Below are 18,228 nucleotides of genomic sequence, written 5' to 3'. Positions count from 1 at the left end.
AGATTAAAAAAAAAAAAAAAAAAAAAAAAAGGGGAACATGACACTGAGCAACAAGTGGTGTTCGGGAAGTGTAGTGCAGAAACGTTGCAGCAACGAGTGCTTGGAATCAAACACTGAGGCAACATGATAAGAAAAAACAAGAGGGTGTTAATACTTATTTGCAGCAATGCCTTGAGACACACTTAGGCATGTGGTTTGCTCAGCGGCACTTGCTGATAGAGTTGAAGCATTGAGAAAGAGTTGAACACTCTCTGAGTACTCTGCACATTATTATAAGCAAGGTTCTGTGTATTCAAAAAAGCAGAGTATGGTTGACGTATAATTAAAGACTTTCTAAAGCTCAAAATAAGAATGCAAGTCTCTAATTCTTTGCCAGTGAAGCAGCTCTGGACACTCTTGTGATGTTTATGTGCCTGGTTATGCCTGCTTAAAAAAAAAATAAAAAATGTGCAAGCGCTTCCTCAGCTTTTTCAAAATTATCAAGTTCTGTTTTCCCTTTTACACACAGTTACTGCAAAGTGCGAGAAAGAGGCCTATCTTCACATCTCAGAGTCAGAATTCTGAGTATTTGCAGCTTCTAAGAAGTAACTCGGCAGTGAAGTAGTCCTGTTAAAGATAAACTTGTGCGTCAGCTGACTTCCCAGAAACTGTTGCTTTTTTTAAATGAAGGGGGAGGGCTGTTGCTACGGGGAAGTGCAGAGGCTCACAACCAATGTTCTGCCTCAGGAGGCCGTTCCTCAAAGCTCAAGTTACTAAATGGTAAATAAAACTGCAGCAGACCGGTTTATATGGGAAGCTTCTGTATGGAGAAACATTTAAAGTACAGAAACATGGCGAAATGGGGTTTTATCTCATTCTGAAACTGATCTGAACTCTTCGGTTTTCTTTAGAATTTCTCAAATGTGTGTCAAGTTGTACTTCCTTTTTGGTCACATCACCCCCGCACCACTCAACAAGTCTGCAGAGAAGCACTTGTTTCATTTGAAGTGAAAAAGTTTATGAATGCTGAATGCACAGAAGCTCTCAATGTGTTCTCTGAAATAGTTCCTGCATAATACTTGGTTTCTTTTGGGTTGGGCCGCTCCAGGAAAGTAATCCAAGCTGACTATAATCAATACTCCCTATTGTATTGAATGTTAAGTATGTGTGCAGACAATAGTTTCAAAACCACTCCTTAAAAACTATCCCATGATTGGAATGTGTTCACCTGCTGAAGCTTCAAGTTTACAGCTGCTTCTAGGGAATAGAAACTAGTGAGCTCTACAGTTTTCTTAAAACATTTCTGACAGATTGGTTATGAAGTAGTTTCTGTTTTTACTGTGAAAGACAAGACGACCACAATGACAGCGCCTAAAAATCTGCTGTGTTAACATTGTTGACATTACCCCGACCGCACTTCATTTTCAGTTTGACACATTTTGTGGACCTAAACATGAACAAGTTTGTGGCAATAAAAAGTTGTTATCTCAATTAAAATCAAGTCTAGATATAGTCTTGTTATGATTATCCTTCCAGTATTGTGCAGTGTTCTCATTTTGTGTCCATGTTTGGTAACCTGACTTTCATCAGTTTACTTTGACACACAGGAGTTTCTGTGTACGTGCAGTTAAGTTTCACATCATTCTACTGTTATTTGCATATCCTGACATACTGGACCATGATAGGACCGACCTGCCATTGATGAACAAGGTAACACCGACGATTTACAGCTTTAATTCTCTAGGTAGAGAAAATAATGTATGCACACACACTTAATGTATTGCCCTAATGAGCTGGTTACCAGCGTCAAGGTTGTTCAAAGACTTGGTGTGCTTTGCATATCAGCCCCGAGACACTGCAGCACTGTCTGTTTTCTGCACCCCCAATCCACTTGTGTATGGTGCAAACAGCTCTATGAAATTGCCTCAGCCTCAATTCCCTATTGTGTAGAAGCCTGTTCTTCACAATGAACTGTGCGGGGGTAACCAGGGAGGTGGCTAACATCACTAGACGCAGGAGAGGACTAACGGAGGTCTGCTGTGGATCATCACCATGGAGAAACTCTACTCCATTTCCTCCTAAGACCTCGATGAGCGTAGTGTTTGTCCTGTAACCCGAGACAACGGGAGGATCTGAACAAACAAGGGCGCAGCAGCCACACATCATGACCAGGGATTCCCCTGTTTGAGGATTGAGAGTCATTTCAGGTTTAAATGGAATATTGACTACAGCACTGTCTTACCCACAGTGAACTACCATAAATGCAAATTCCTAGACCAATTTTATAAGCAATTAGGATGTCAGTGATTAACCAATTATCGATTAAATGCTGTTAATAATTTAACCGACTAAAGATATATTAACCCATAACGCAGAAGTCGAGGGATGTGCAGTGTAACGGTCGGAAAATGTTCTGTTGACTTGCTGTAGTACGCAATTGTGCCACCAGGTAGAGTCTCTCACTCTTTAATAAGGTTGGGTTACAGGTGTGTTTGCTGACCCTCCCTAAAGGCTGCACTTATTGTAAAACAAATGTACCACCCTGCCATCCAAGGAAGAGAAAAGTAACAACGAGTTATTTACTATTGACGTTAATTATTAAATATGTCCAACGCATCTATTATGATCTAATTACATCCTTCAATGAAACTGGAAGTTGTGCAGCAGTTTGCTTGTTTAATATTTTGCATTTTGTTTGACCAGTTGTTGAATATACGGTGACAGAACGGAGTGGGAGCTCCTAATTTTTAAACTAAGTCAACATTTACTGTTATTTAAGTTAAAATTCAAGTAACTTGGGTGTTTATTTTATCTGTTCTTTGAACTAATTACTAATGTAGCCTACTCGCATTTTGTGTCGAACATAGGTCATGTTGGTAGTTTTCTACTGGAAAAATGTCCAGCGTATTTCATAAATTGTTAATGATTAACCGCTAATCGATTGTTAAGATGGCCGCCTATTGATTAGAGAAACTGCATAAAATTTGCATCCTTACAAGCAACAGTATATCAGAACAGGGTGGAGCTTTGGTCTAGTAGACTACAACCATATCAAAGATGTCAGTTAAAGAGAAAACAGCCAAAATTCTTTAAAAAAAAAAGCGACAACAGATTATTAAAACAGTTAAATATCCAATCAAATATATCATACATGATTAAGTCACCAGTTTCTAAGGTAGCTACAAGACTTCCAACCCAGGAAGTAGACAGTGTTATGTAATTTTAGAGGATGTTGTGACCTGTTTACCCCAGTTTCACAATCTAGCTTCTGCAATGAGCGACGATGTTGTGCACCGACTCTTTGCAGATATCAACACGCCGCTACTGCAACTCGCAAAAACTGCGGCTACAGCTGAGCGCTCAATGCGATGGAGGCGCTGCCACAGCCGCGTCGAAAATTTCTAGGAAATGGCTCTGTCTCGGGTTGTGGTGTGAATAAACATCAAAAGGTTGTCATGTGCAGAAGAGGTAAAATTAGTGTAGAGCAGAGTGATTCATTTCAGAACAGTGGAACCAGCAGAGGTGTGCATGTAACCTATGCCTTCTGCTTTTTTCAATGTTCCCCCAATAGAAAGACGGCATCAAAAGGTCAATATATGTTAATTATATATCTGTTTTATTAACTAGCAAACTGAATTGAAATCTATACAAATTTCTGTTAGCTTTGAACTGGATCCAAACTATAAATCATTCACTGCTTTCTTGCTCTGTAGGCCAGCATCATTTTTCGTCTATTGTCAGCTTTAGTGCAGTTCTTCGATCAACACCATCTGCATCAGATTTCCAATTCACAGTCCTCTGACATTTCTTCCAACAGACTCAAACTTTCCAGGCTGCTGTTCAACCAAACGTCCTGTATGTTGTTGCTCTCGTTTCCCAGTGTAGCTCCAACATTTCCATAATGAGGAAGTAGAGCTACACTTATGCAAATCCACCCCTCCTCTCTTCTCTCGATTTGAGTGTCCATACCAAAAGCATCCAAGGGTTGTGAATGGGCTCTATGAAAATGGGCTTCATTTCTGCATGACATGGAAAAAAAAATGCAGCTTTGCCCTTCAGCCACTGAATTGTAATGTATAGTTAGATCAACACGTAAACATAATCAGCCAAAACATAAGACAAGCAAAAAATCAGGTCAACTGATGCCCATAACCATTTATATCGTCATAGAAACATATTTTACATTTATTAGAAAAATAAACTCCTTTGTAAATTAAATAAAACCTAATTGAAGGAAGGTGGCTGAGAGTAGAGTCTGTCCCCCAACATCAACATCAAAGGTACTTGTTTTTGCAGTTGGAGGTGGAGGGGAGCCCGAGAAAAAGAAAGGAACTACTGGGGTATTGTCTTATCAGCAGTAACGCTTTCATTTCCATCTTCTTTTGTCCAAACCCAATGCGAAGTGGAAGGTTTTTTAAAAGAGGAAGCATCCAGCACGAATTTTGCTCATGTGTAAAAATAAGTCTTTGAAAGTCCAACTTATTCACCTGATCAACAGGGCCAGTGTTGCCCCGATACCAGCAAATCCAGCAAAGGCCATGAGTGTGTTCCTCACTGTGGACTCCGGGTCTGCTACTCGAAAGAACTCCACAAAGCCATCCTGGAAAACCAATGGATTGGAAAAAGAAACTAATTAGATTAAAATCTAAAGGAGTGACGCACAAGGGCAAAGTCGCTTGTTCACTGTACACGCAGACTTCTCTTGCAACATGAGAACAGTTATGCAATCAGTACATTTCTCTCTCTTTTTTACAACATCCTGTCATTCAGCCATTAACCAGGACTCACCCAGGAGTTGTTCTTGACCAGCCAGTCCCTCTGGTGAGTCAGCAGGTATGTCGAGATCTCCTCTCCCACCAGCTCCACGCAGTTCTCTCTGCCCTTCTCCTTCAAGTACTGACATACCACAGCCCCGAAGGCGACCAGGCTGGCGACTCGGCCCCAGTTGGTGGTCCCGTCTCCAAAGAGGCTATTGGCTACTGCACTGACGAACCTCATATCATCCCTGTCATCCAATGACAGTTTGTTGACCATACCTTAAAAAAAAAAAAAAAAGTCAGGGTCAGACACCTGTTTTGTTTTTGCATTTATCAGTGAGATATTTATATTTAACCCTTTTTATTCAGGAAGGCTTTTCATCTTAACTTGTTTTCTCTATGTTGTGTGTTCAATGTTTTTAACGCTGTAGCACTTTGAGATTCACTGCAAATGAAAAGTGCAGTGCAAGTTCAGTTATTCTTATTTATTTAAATGGATTACTTATTGCCTACTTAGTTAAATCTAGCTTAGGTATTATTTCCTTGTTACTCCCTGTGAGTGTAAAATGGCTCCTACAGGCCAAAACAGCAGTTTCAAACGTGGTGTCTGTGGTGAGGAATGTATGCAGTCAAACACAGCTTGTAGTTGAAGCAGATAAAATGCTTTGAGTAGATAACCGCCTTTATCATGAAACCCACACATAAGAATCGATACCTACCATTGTATGCGTATCTGTGTTTCTCCAATACGTCGTCCACAACTCTCTTCATTGTTGCTAGATCTTTTCTTTCTTTCCACCGAGGATTCAAAAGTCCCGTAAATTCTCCCAGGAAACGTTTCATGAGTTGCCTGGTGTCTTCCTCTAACGCCTCGTACATAGCTTGGGATCCGGAGACCTCGAGTTCACTGTCGGAGTGCTGCTCCGGGGTGCTGGGCAAAGATCCGTTGTCGCTGTCCTCCTCCCGAATAATTTTTTGTGCATACCCATTTTTTGTAGGCACCGCGAGTGCACTCGGCCGCTGTTTTGAAGTATTATTTGAGCCCAAATTTCCGTTGTGAGTGTCAATGGTTGGGGCCCTGTCCGTCTGCGGGGAGGAACCTCCTGGGCCGAAGTCCACGACTCCATTTTGAGGAAGAATGAGAAAGCTTGTAACTCCGACGGGTTTCACGTTCCTTAGGATATTCATTTTGAAATTTAGCTTGAAAAAATTGCGCCTAATTGTTCACCAAATATGAATGAGATTAGACGTTTGCTGCTAGCCTGTGTAATCAAAAAGCTAGCCTTGCCCTTCACGTTCACTCGTTCCCCATGACGGTTAGAAGTGGAACGGAAGCGAGGACACGTACGGTCTTAATATCAACTCCAAGTGGGACGTCGTTACGTCTGCGCACGTCACGAAAGCACGTACTTCCCCAAACAACTTTTTCAAATTGTGCTGTTCGTTGTGTTGATAAGGCTAGTTTAAAATTTTTTAAACATAAACAAATGGGTGGGACTACAATGATAATGATTATGAAAACTCAAATCATTAAGCAGGAGGGTCTAAATATTGTGATCGATTTATGGAATATTTTTGGTATTTTTCCATGACATCTAAAGCGACTATATGAAGACTTGTGGGTGGAGTTTATTATCGTCGGAAATACCATAGATACATCTGCAGTGTTTATAGAAAGTAATGACATAATCAGAAACATTAATCACCAATAATAAAGGTAATAATGATAATAGCAAATGCTATAATAATATAAACAGGCTATTGCCGTTTCTTAAATTGTTAATAGTTTAGTACAGTTTGAACATATCGCCTTTTAAACCATGACATTGTAGATTTAGCAAAAGTGCAGTTGTGTTATGCAGCAGTTATGGTGGTCTAATGAAAGTCTTTGGTCTCACTCTGACACTGATCCTGGGCTAATAAAGAGGCTGCAGACAGCACGGAAATGTAATTTACTGCAGTAAATGGGGGAAAAGATGATGTATAACCTTGGGATTAACATGTCAGGCCATACTTAAAAATTTCCTCAAGTTGAGGAGCAGCAGGGTTTTTGTCATCCCAGTCTGTGAGACTTTTTGACATGTGATTTTACTCTACATAAGTAAAATTTTCCATTTATTTTTTGGTTAGAATGTTGGAAGTTGTCATAACTCTCTTTTCTCTGGTCACGAGTCTGAAATAAAGGACAGTGCTTCCCCCTGGTGGTCAAACGGAGGCTATACGCCTTTTCAGCATCTCCATGTTCTTACCCACAAATTTAAAAGGATACATTCACAATTTTTTTTTTTTAAGTGTGTCTTAAAACAACAGTCAGGTGTCGATATGAACAGTGGAAGAGCTTTTCCTTGCTGTAACCATTCCTCCTCTTCAAATGTGCTTTCAATGTAAGTGATGGGGACCAAAATCCAGTGTGTCCACACAGTCATTTTGGGCAAAAATGCATTTAAAAAATATGAGGCTTCAGCAGTCTGAGTTAGTCATATCAAGTGGATATCTGACACATTTACAGTCTTTTTAGCATCAAATTCCCTCTTTGTGTTTCCCTGTTGAGCAGCGGTGGAAGTATAATAACAAAAAGAGGAACTTTGGCTCTAAAAAGACTGTAACATTGAAAGATATCTACTTGATTTGACTCATTTGGATGCTGAAGCTTCATTTCAGCTTCAGATCAACTTTTAAATACATTTTAGACTTGACAAATCGAGAACCCTTTCTTAAAGCCTTTTACGCTTCAACTTGGGACCTTTTCTCCTTACAACTAGACCAGACACCTGACATCAATGAAAAACAACAGAGAAATCTTATTAATGTAAAAGTTTATTTCAAATACTGACAAAAATCCTCTCACCTACTCCCACAGAACTGAAACATTCTCCTGTACTTTCTGAAATCTTAAAATCATTCCTGTGTTCTCCAGTCATCCTTTTTTTTTTTTTTTTTTTTTTTTTAATCATGTAAACCCTTATTTTTTTTTCTTGGAAGCAAGGGTGCCTCTGATTTCCCTGCAGTTACCTTGGGCCAAGGATGAAATATACTAATAATGAAATAAGAGAACACAAGAAAAAAAAAAAAAAAGAAACATTTACTTGCAAAACAACAAGAAAACAGATAAGGTAAAAGCAGCACAAAAAAAAAAGTACTTCAGAGCACACAGCCTGTCATTTCTTTATACATTCTGGCACGTGTTTATCATAGCTGAACGAGAGACACCCTGTGTACTGGGTTTGAAACATACCCTGCTATTTCCTCTCGTTGAACTGCTCCGTGCAAAGCCAGACGTCAAGTAGCGTTCAAGAACTCCTGTCCACTGTTGTTTCATAAAACATGTTGTAGCTTATACACCCCATATCTTTTTTTTTTTTTTTTTTTAGCAATCTTTACATCTTAAAGCTGGAGACTGTAGGCTTTTAAACTCAACATGAGGCTAAATGGTCTGTTCTTGGCATTCAAAAGTAATATAAAGGCTTCCAGACTTTTCTATTAAACTCTGTCCAGACCCAAAAAGTTGGATTAACAATGCACCTTTACAATTTAAATGGTAGAATTTTAGCATTTGCATTGAAGTTTTACCAGTCTGAAACTGCCACAGGAGCTTAAGGACTCTGAAACGGAGATACTCGGGAAGAAGAAAGTCAGACTGGTAGAATCAGAGGACAGGTGTTCTTTACAGGGTATCATCTCTTAGATTTGTCTTTTGACTGAATCAGCAGCATTTACACATATTTTCATATGATACAGATTTCACATAGCCTCTGCAATACACTAAGATACAGCAGAAGTAGTGTTAAACTCAAAAAGGAGAGAGGAACCATTGAATCAGAAATAGCTCAGGCTATGAAAGAGTGAAAGCAGGTGGGAAACAACACATAAATCCCTTCCTGTTTTAAGTATATTTACAATGGCTGGAACAGCGAAAAAGCAGTGCATTCATACATCACCGTAACAAGCACATACGTACAGGTCAGTTCTCTTTCACCCACTGCAAATTTGACACATTTGAAAGTCTCGATGATGAAAAAAAGAAACAAGTGAGGTTGAGAATGTGATGGTGCATGCACCCTATCACCTAGCCTACGTGGTGGTGGTGGTGGTGGTGGTGGAGTGTGCATTCGTGAAGGTTCCCTGAAGCAGTATTATACAAGGAGGCTGATTCTCAGTGAGTGCTGGCGTCCGGTTTAGACTCATGAACGTGTGGACTGCATGCATTCAAAGTCTGCAGATTTATTGATCACTCATTAACCTCTTTGGGAGGTTGAACCACTTTAACAGGTGGAACTTGACACACGCTCACACTTTGCCCTATTACCATATGTTATAAAATCTCTCCCTGCTTTGCCAAGTGTTGGGAGTGAGCGTATCCTGCAGGCATGCAGTGTCCCACTTTGAGCCCGTGATGACGATCTTGGGAGCTGGATTGACACCTGTGGTTATCAGGTTGCCTGCTGTTTACCCTCTGACACCCCTGAGATCAAAGATCAGTCTGTATAGTGTGTCAGTTTGGGAAGAAAAAACAAAACAAAACATTGTTCTACAGGGCACTGGGAGTAGATGTAGACCTTTACTCCAGTTATGGTTTTAAGGGATGTAAAGCAGTATCATTTTCTTATTTAAATTAGTGTTTCACAATGTGAGTTACCAAAGTGGGCAAAAGGTCAAGGAACCTGCTGTCTCACTGCGATAAACATTTTGAAAGTGTTAAAACAAGGAGAAAACAGTCTCCCAAAAAAAAAAAAAAAAAAAAAAGACAAAATTAACGTCCTTTTTCAGCTGTAACAAGCAGCTAGAATAAGTCATTCTTTTGGTCGGTCCCAAATGTCTCAAAACAATTTTTACTGCACACGTGCTATTGGGGGGACAAAACTATAAAGGCTATGACGACGGTTACTTTTGTCTCTTCAATATGACTTATGTGATCAGATATAGCAGCCGTGTAACGGCGGTCGTATTACTGTTCGTATCTCCATGACATCCAAACACAGCGTGAGCCAAACTGGCTTGGCTGCCTCATCTGATCACAATGTGAGCCAGATGATTACATGGTAATGTCACATTGGAAAGACATATGCATCCGTCTGTCTGAGCCCCGATAGCTGCAGTGTGAATTTAGCTCGATTGGTAAAGCGCTGAATTTCCACGCCAGAAATCCCACGTCGTAAATCCCGGGTGAGCACTACCGTTTCTCTCAGGCATGCTAGCTGGTCTGGTCTTCAAAGCGCTGAGCTTATCAGGAATTACGTGCTTGTTTGAGTATTATTTACAGAAGCGTACACTCTATGCAGGGTGCTTCAATCCCCCCCCCCCCCTACAAATCTTTTAGCTTCATAGTAAACACACGTCTTGATGCAACTCAACAGCAACCGAACTAAGACTGAACACAGATTGGCAGGCTTCCCAGCCTTTAAAAAAAGATAATACGAGGATATACTCAGCTGGCTCTTGCCCTGGGCTGCAAACAGGAGCGTGTGTTCATGGATTGTCAGGACAGCAAAAAGGAAAAGGAAGGAAAATAAATGTGACTGTGGACATTTCAGAGCTTCGTGTGTTTTGTTTTGATACTTCCCTATCACTAAGCAGATGTCCCACTCCCGTTAAAAACAAGTTAATTTTTTTCTTTTGTTACAATCATGCAGCATATTAAGAGAGAACAGGAGCAAAGGGAGTCAAGAATTAAAGCAACATGAGCAGAGAGAGAGAAAAAAAAAGTGGCGTTTCAAATTCCTGTTTGGCTGAGCTGCAGCAGACGACGTCAGATTTTTGTCAAAAGGTGACCGAAGGATGAGATGAAAGGAAGCCTCCGATCATTCCCCCTCCCCCCCCGACCCCCGATAACGGTGTCAGTGAACACCAGAGAACTCTTAAGTTAGGCGGCAGCCCATCACAGATTTGGTATGCAAGCAAATATTCACATACATCTTCCCGCCGAAAGCCTGCAACCAGCATAGATAGGGAACATAAAGATCAGAAAGAAACTCACTGCGATCATGGTTCCTAACTCCCTTACACACATTATTTTGGTGTCATTCAGGATGCAAAAAAAAAAAACAAAAAAAAAACCCAAACATACTATACAGAATACAAAGTGCATTAACTCACCCCATCCAACCCCCTGCCCGATAACACACACCTACTGTGATGCATCTTGGAACACCGAAAAACCAAGACATAAGGGAGGCGGTAGAGCAGAGTGCGCAGAGGGGGCAGAGCTGTGCGTGGTGAGAAGGCAGAAAAGGCCGCGACCGCGTGGGACGCTTCAACCTCCTTCCCTCCCACCCCGCCCCACCCACATACAAGCAAATGTAGTTTTAACTTATACAACTCTGCCCGATATGTTAAAGCCAGTGGTGCCTGGGGGATGAAAAGGGAAGGGAAGGGAAGGGAAGGGGAGGGGAGGACATATTGGGGACATGGGTGAGGAGGAGGAGAAGAAGGAAAAGGAGGGACATTTTGCCGGGAGCCCCAGGGAGTGAGGGTGCTTCTGGGATGATGATGGCTAGCCGGCTAGCTTGCTGGTCACCAAGGAGGACTTCCTCTGGGGCAGGTCTTGCGGCGTGGGAATGTGGTCGCCGGTAACCAGGTTCTTGTCAGGCCCCGCCACGGGAAGCTGCTTGTTTTTCATCTTGGCCTTGGCCATGTTGTAGTCGCCCGAGTCGAAGTACTTTTGCTGTGCGAGAAAAGAGAGATAAGAGGTGCTAAAAGCTTTAGAGATGCACTGCTTAATGATTTTTATTGAGCAAGAAAACAAGCTGTTCTCATCAAAGACAGCATGGATTTGATATATGAACTCCTAAAACAATACTTAGATGCCTAAATCTACAATGAAAGAGTCATCGATTCCTTCAGTTGTTCAACCTGTCCATACTGGCCCTGCGGAGGACCCTTCCTAATGCAATCCTAATGTAAGAAATGGAGGACAAACAAAATCCTCCTTCTGCCAAAGCTAATATGAGGCTGTTGCATGTGTTTTTTTTTTTGCGCCAGGCACCACAAACAAATGCATATCTTCAAAACTTCAGCTGACACACAGATCTAGCATGTGCCTCTCAGAACTGACGTAGCTTGTGGTTGCGCAGACTATGTGTGGTTCTTTGTTGATGACTGGTTTTGTTGGTATGTTGTACTAACGTATATATAAAGATGACAAGAGGAGGAATGTACAGAACACCACACATGCTGTAGGATTGCTATTGGGGTTGATTTGGGAATGTTTTAATGGATTAGTAACTGATAAAAAGCTACTGTATTCTAGGTTGGACTTTTATCTAGAGTGCCTACAGCCTGCGGTGTATTTCACTCTTATATACGAGTGAAAATTTGTGTGTGAATGTGAAAAATTGTTTGGCTGCACCGGTGAGAGTGACTCTGAATTCTGACATCCTGGAGCCAGATGTATAAATGATCATTCATATGCAATTTCCCCACACATAAACCGGTATTAATAAAAAAAAAACAGAATGTATGGTAAGAACATGCGCACCTCACGCCTTCAGACCAGATGTACACACCTTTTTCCAGAGCCAGCAGCGAGATATATAAATCAGATCTAAATATACTGAAACATTGTTTAGGGTGATAACCGAGTGCAGTGACTGCAGTGACTGAGTGATTTTTATGTAGTCAACACAGTGATCTACAGACATTATTTCAATGTGTCAGATACACACAAACCCGGAGAGGAGATAGTGTACAGGTATCCACAGGGAACATGCTGCGCTCTTTATTCAAATCAAGTCGCTATATATCAAAGTTATACTCTTTTTTAGTTTGAAATTCCCTAGAATGTATTTTTCCACAGAACTTTTGGCCCTCTTCTCTAAATTGTAATAGCATTAGGAACACAGCCAGTATAGACAGGAGGAATTAAGATAGGTTCACATTTTTTCCGGTCTATCTTTTAACACCAAAAGATGAAAAGGGTTCAATTATTTTATTTGCTTTTTATTGGAATAATAAAAAAGGCGGAAAAGAAAACTGCACATTTTTAGGTTTTCTAACTCTGCTTGATATCATCAGTCTGTGATGATGTTCATTCAGGGACTTATCTTATGATGAAGTACAGCAATTTACTGTTTTGGCTTTCCCTCAGCCTGCCTCGGCTACTCCTACTCCTAGTCAGTGATTTCCCAGAATGACTTTCAATAATCTCTAGTGGTGTAAGTTCTCTGTAACATACGCAGTTGTTGTAGGTGGAGAGAGCAATGGTTTTTACAGTTGAGGAAAAGTGAGAGAGGAGAGAGAGGAGAGAGAGAACGACGCCTTTGTGTGCTCTTCCCTGTTGTTCAAATTACAAATAAAAAATTTCTAATGGAAGAAGCTGTTGTATTTCACATGCTAAGGAAGTGGATGTATTGTTTTTCTGGTCTACTGAGTCAATAGAGAAATTATTTCTCTCTCTGCTTTGATGGATTGTTGAACAGACGACAAAATGGCAGCTTTAGATAGAAGCTCTTGCTGTTTGGTTGTGAGCAACACAAAATGTTTATCAGGAATGTTTAAGACGATTGAAACATTTTCTACAGTAAAACACGATTGCAGCCAAACTATCAACATCTCAATATGACGTAAGTTATCTTCAAGCTTAAGAAAATACAAAATGTTTTACAGAAAATGGGAAAATAAATGTAGGACATGCTACAGGTGGTTGCTTCTCCAGCAGTGCTTTAAGTTCGTCAATCAGATTTTTCAGTGACAACAATGCAATGACCTCAGCACAACAATCAGCTGGTCAAGATACTTGCAAATACTTTTTCAATCTTTTAAAAAAAAATTTGCACCAAATGCAGAAAGTTATATATGAGCAGCAGGCGGTTCAGAGGTTTGCTAACAAAACATCTCTGACTAGATTTCAATGAGACACAATTATGTCTCCAATAGAGCTGCAATGGTTAGTTGATTAATTGTCAATTGACAGAGGATTCATCTGCAACTATTTTGATAATCGAATAATTGTTTTAGCCATTTTACAAGTAAAAATGACAAAAACTTGCTGGTTCAGGCATCTTAAATATGAGGAATTTTATGCTTTTCTTTGTCATATATGATAGTAAACTGAATATATTTAGTTTTTTGGACAGTTGGATGAATAAATTGAGCAATCTGAACAAGCAAAATGCCCAAAATTTGCACCACAATATCTGTGTGACTTTTATAAATCTCCATTAAATCCTCCTGTTTCTAGAGCTGCGACGATCAGTCGACTGACAAAATTAGTCGGTAACAATAATCAATCGTGTTGAATAATCACTTTAGTACATTTGTTTTGGGGAAAAATGCCCCAAATTTGCAGGTTTCAGCCTCTGAAATGTGAATATTTGATGCTTTTCTGTGTCATACATGATAATAAACAGAATATCTCTTGATTTTGGACTATTGATGAGATAAAACAACACGTTTGCAGTCCTAGTCTCCCACCATGTCATGTATGACTCATGGTCACCTACCCCTTTCTGTAGTCTCTTCATTAGGAAGTCTGAGCCTCCAGGCTTCTGGCCCAGGCCGGGGTACTTTGCCTTCAGCTTGGCCTCCTCTGCCTTCACCGGGTTCGCATTCTTCTCCTGGGAGTCCTGTGGAGACAAGAACAGACACACATAAACACTCTTCCTTTGCAGAAAACACTGACTACTCAAAGTCTCAGCTGAAACATCCTCAGGAAAGGAATCTCTTTTAAAGACCTTTAGACCTTTAAGCACAACTGGAACAGCTGGTTATGTGACAGGCGCTCATTTACGGTCACCCTACGATTCCAAAAATGCTGCTGCTTCTACAAAAACATCAAAATTCCTACGGTAAAGTCTATGTGGAGCATGGGGCCGCTTCACTCTTTAAAAACACTCAAACTCTTGAAAACCTTTGCTGTGTAGTGACTAATGGGAACTGAACATGATACTTCATGACAGTATGAGTCACAGCATGAGTTACAGTCTCTCAAAGACTAATTTGTGCAGGACAAAACTCGGTAAAAGCAGAGGCCTGAAAAGAGAATACAGGAGCTTATATTGATAACTAATAACTGAGATTATTATTATCATATTATGCAAAACAGCTTGTGAGTATTTTTGATTCTAATTAAGTGGCACAACTTCATGTTTGAATCTGTTAAAGCTAAAACTAGTCGCTAGGGAATAAACTCCGAACTCCAGAAGTCTACAAGTTCTTTTCAATAAATCTATTCTTTCATTATTAAACTATCACTGTAAAGAGATAAAGAACTCCACATTTAAAAACTTAAAGCACAATTTGTGTTTGCGAAACCCTGAAAATTCACTTTAAGCGTGACATGAAATGAGAGCATTGTTGATTGTTTCATTACAAGTTCCTACAAGCTGCCTTTTTTCCGTTAATGTGGACATAACAAACCTTGTTTTCTGCTTCCTGTCAGGGTCATGCTTTGGTTGCCATAAATAACAACGTTTACAATAAATCTCATGATCCCCTGTTGTGAATTCATTCGTTATTATGTGTGTGTGTGTTTTTTTTTTAAAGAAAAAATCTGCAAATCATAGTTAAGAAACAATAAATTCACATCACTTTATGGTTCTTACGACATCAGGAGCCAGAGGTGGCAATTTGTGCAGACAAAGCAAGTATTTTATATGTTATTACCACTGACTAACACTGGCCAAACTGGTCAGACACCAGTCATTCAAGTCCCTGTCAGGTGGATATTAAGGTCAGTAATCTGGGCCACTGGGACACACCTTGTTTGTGTACAAAGTGTGAATCATGCCTGCACATTAACACTGTGTCAGGTAATGGAAAGTGTACAGTTCACACAGGACAATAGATGAACTCCACAGGCCATTTATGCACTCCTCGCACGTATACCTGAAGCAAGCAGAACACACACACTGTAGACCTACTTCCACTATGCAGACAAGATAGGGCACTCAGCCTGCAAAGCTTGCTGGGGCAGGGATAAAATGTGACTCAGGACACAGAAGCCGATGAACAGATTCCCTCAGGAGGAGGAGGGGGGCGGGGGGGGACGTGTGGAACCGAGTGTGCTGATTCACTTGGGTCCATGACGAGAAATTTATGAGCTACTATATTCGGCCCCAATGCAGGGAAACTGCAGAATCAAACATCATGTACTTTGTGTGCCCTCTAGAACAGTTTAAGCTGTTATGTGCAGAACTGTAAAATTCCCTTTGGGCATCTCAAAGTTTGACTTGTTTCTTCTACACGATTAAACAATATAGATACTGTATCTGCTTGTTCTAGTGCCTCGTTGAATCTGTGTCTCACTTAAAGCAGATGGAAGACTCAACTATTTTTCTGCTACTCTAGGGTTAGAACCCTAACTTTAACCCTAACTCTAACCCAACCCTAACCCTGCCCCTAACCCACCCTAACCCTAACCCACCCTAGCCCTACCCTAACCCTAACCCACCTTAACCCTAATCCACCTTAGCCCTAGCCTAATCCACCCTCACCCTGACCCACCCTAACCCTAAACCCAACCATAACCCTAACCCAACCATAACCCACCCTAATCCTAACTATTCAATAGGACTGTTAAGTCAAATAGAAACTAATATTTAATGCAGCAATTTATAGACAAATCAAAGGTAAAGGAAAAGGGACTTAATTTGTCACACATACAGTTGTACAGTGAAATTTGATCTCTGCATTTAACCCATCCTAAGTATCAGGAGCAGTCATGACACATACAAACTTTACGATGTTGAAAAAAAAAGGTTACGTGGGTTTGAGTGGTGCTATGATATGGATCAGTGGGTGTGAGATGGCCTGAATGTGTCTCTTATTCTACGCAGCATTTTTAGATGATTTAAGTCATAAAATGCAGTAAGGCTGCAGCTAAGGATTAATTTCATTATCGATTAATATGTCGATTATTTTCTCAATTAATCACTTAGTTGTTTGGTCCATAAACATGACAAAATGGTGAAAAATGTTGTATCTAGATGACGTCCTCAAATGTTTTGTTTTGTCTACAATCCAAAGATATTTAGTTTACTGCCATATAAGACTAAAGAAACCAGGAAATATTCACATTTGTGAAGCTGCAATCAGAGAATTTGGACTTTTTTCCTTAAAAAATGACTCAAAACGATTAATCTATCGTCAAAATAGTTGAAGATTAATTTAATAGTTGGCAACTAATCGATTAATAGTTGCAGCTCTAAAATGCAAAGCACTTTATACAATTAGCATCAACTGCAGCTTTTTTAAAAGTATGTGCACACATCCCAACTTGAGTATAGAAACCAACAGGTTTGTCAACAGATGCCTGAACTTTGTAAATCTCAACCTGTTGTGCAGCCAGTCAGCAACCTGCTTGTAATGGTTGGATAATATAACATTTATTATTCATCGACTATCATTATATTTCGTCTTCAGACACTTGGATATCTAGATTAACTAAACAAAGCTAAAGCAGAGTCAAGATTTCTCCCCAAATTCTCTCTGAAATACTTGAGAATACCTGCAGAAAACAATAGTTTGCCTTTAAGTCACTGCATTCCAGTGTGATGTACGTCAGCTGCTCTTTTGTTCATATTTAAAAAGATATTATTTATATTAATATCTAATGACAGTCTTGTGGCTGTTGAGATATTTCTTTATATTTCTTATGCTCCTAACTTTGCTGCTTGTAATGCCATTTAAGCAGTAGAAACAATTCTGCAGGCCCTCAAAGTTGACAAAAATAAAGTATGAAGGATGCAGCATTTGATCCCTCCTCATGTCTCTGGCTTTTGGATAATGCATTGTTGAGTGCTGAAGTATGTGCACATCATTGCCGTTGTTATGGCAGTGTGTGAAAATGCGGAAGCACTGTCACACTGCAGTTGTTGTCACTGACAGGACAAGACCAGGAATCTCAGGCTAGATGCCTTTCAGGGCAAAGACAGTGTTTTGTTTTTGCATTGCAGGTGTTTCCAATGATTCAAAGTATATTCAGTGAAGTTATGTCTTTATTTGGAGGCTTTCGGCCCTCGGTAGCACATTTTGAGACCCCTCCGGACAGACCAATGAGGCCTGAGGTGCTGTGGACTCGTCAGCCAATGACACAAGGCAGGGGACAAAACAAAGTGGCAAGGTTCTTTGCAAGGTGGGACAGCTACAATCTAACATTTATCTAACAAATCCAATAGCTTCTTATGGTGTTAAAAGTATTCAAGTGCTCCTCTCCTGCCTTGCCACACCGCTGAGCATATTGCAAACACTTCACTTGTGCTAACTGATGGTAGCCACCTCCAGCTAGCATGCTCGGTGGTTAAGTTAGCCAACAACATCAAGCCAGCAGTGACAAACCCACCTGCTTTTCGTCCTCGTAGTCCACCTGAGTGTCCGAGTCCAGGTTTTCTGACGACATTGTGTGAGTGTGATGCACAAGCGGGTGCCCCGTTAGCCCGAAAGCTCAGAGAGATGAATGTACGAGGCACCGTCTGATGTACCTGTACTGAATCTAATCCTCCTTTTCTGAACACGACTGCTCCCCAACAAAAATGGCGTAACGAGATGTGACATCACC

The 18,228-nt window shown here is 40.4% G+C and overlaps 2 protein-coding genes across 2 annotated transcripts; both read right to left on the bottom strand.

Moving 5' to 3' along the window:
- Positions 1-3,574: 3,574 nt before the first annotated feature.
- On the bottom strand, positions 3,575-6,076 carry mcl1b (MCL1 apoptosis regulator, BCL2 family member b). The gene is made up of 3 exons (XM_067600522.1): positions 5,456-6,076; positions 4,768-5,015; positions 3,575-4,579 (listed from the first exon to the last, which is right to left on the bottom strand). The coding sequence occupies exons 1-3, from the start codon at positions 5,922-5,924 to the stop codon at positions 4,463-4,465; spliced, it is 834 nt and encodes a 277-aa protein (XP_067456623.1). The 5' UTR covers positions 5,925-6,076; the 3' UTR covers positions 3,575-4,462.
- A 1,583-nt stretch (positions 6,077-7,659) lies between these two features.
- On the bottom strand, positions 7,660-18,216 carry ensab (endosulfine alpha b). The gene is made up of 3 exons (XM_067600523.1): positions 18,013-18,216; positions 14,174-14,296; positions 7,660-11,397 (listed from the first exon to the last, which is right to left on the bottom strand). Exons 1-3 carry the CDS (start codon positions 18,067-18,069, stop codon positions 11,227-11,229), a joined length of 351 nt encoding a protein of 116 aa, XP_067456624.1. The 5' UTR covers positions 18,070-18,216; the 3' UTR covers positions 7,660-11,226.
- Between the last annotated feature and the right edge of the window lie 12 nt (positions 18,217-18,228).

Source organism: Thunnus thynnus, chromosome 10 (assembly GCF_963924715.1).
Source record: "Thunnus thynnus chromosome 10, fThuThy2.1, whole genome shotgun sequence".
Lineage (NCBI taxonomy): Eukaryota > Metazoa > Chordata > Actinopteri > Scombriformes > Scombridae > Thunnus > Thunnus thynnus.
This window is presented reverse-complemented; position numbering and strand designations above follow the sequence as displayed.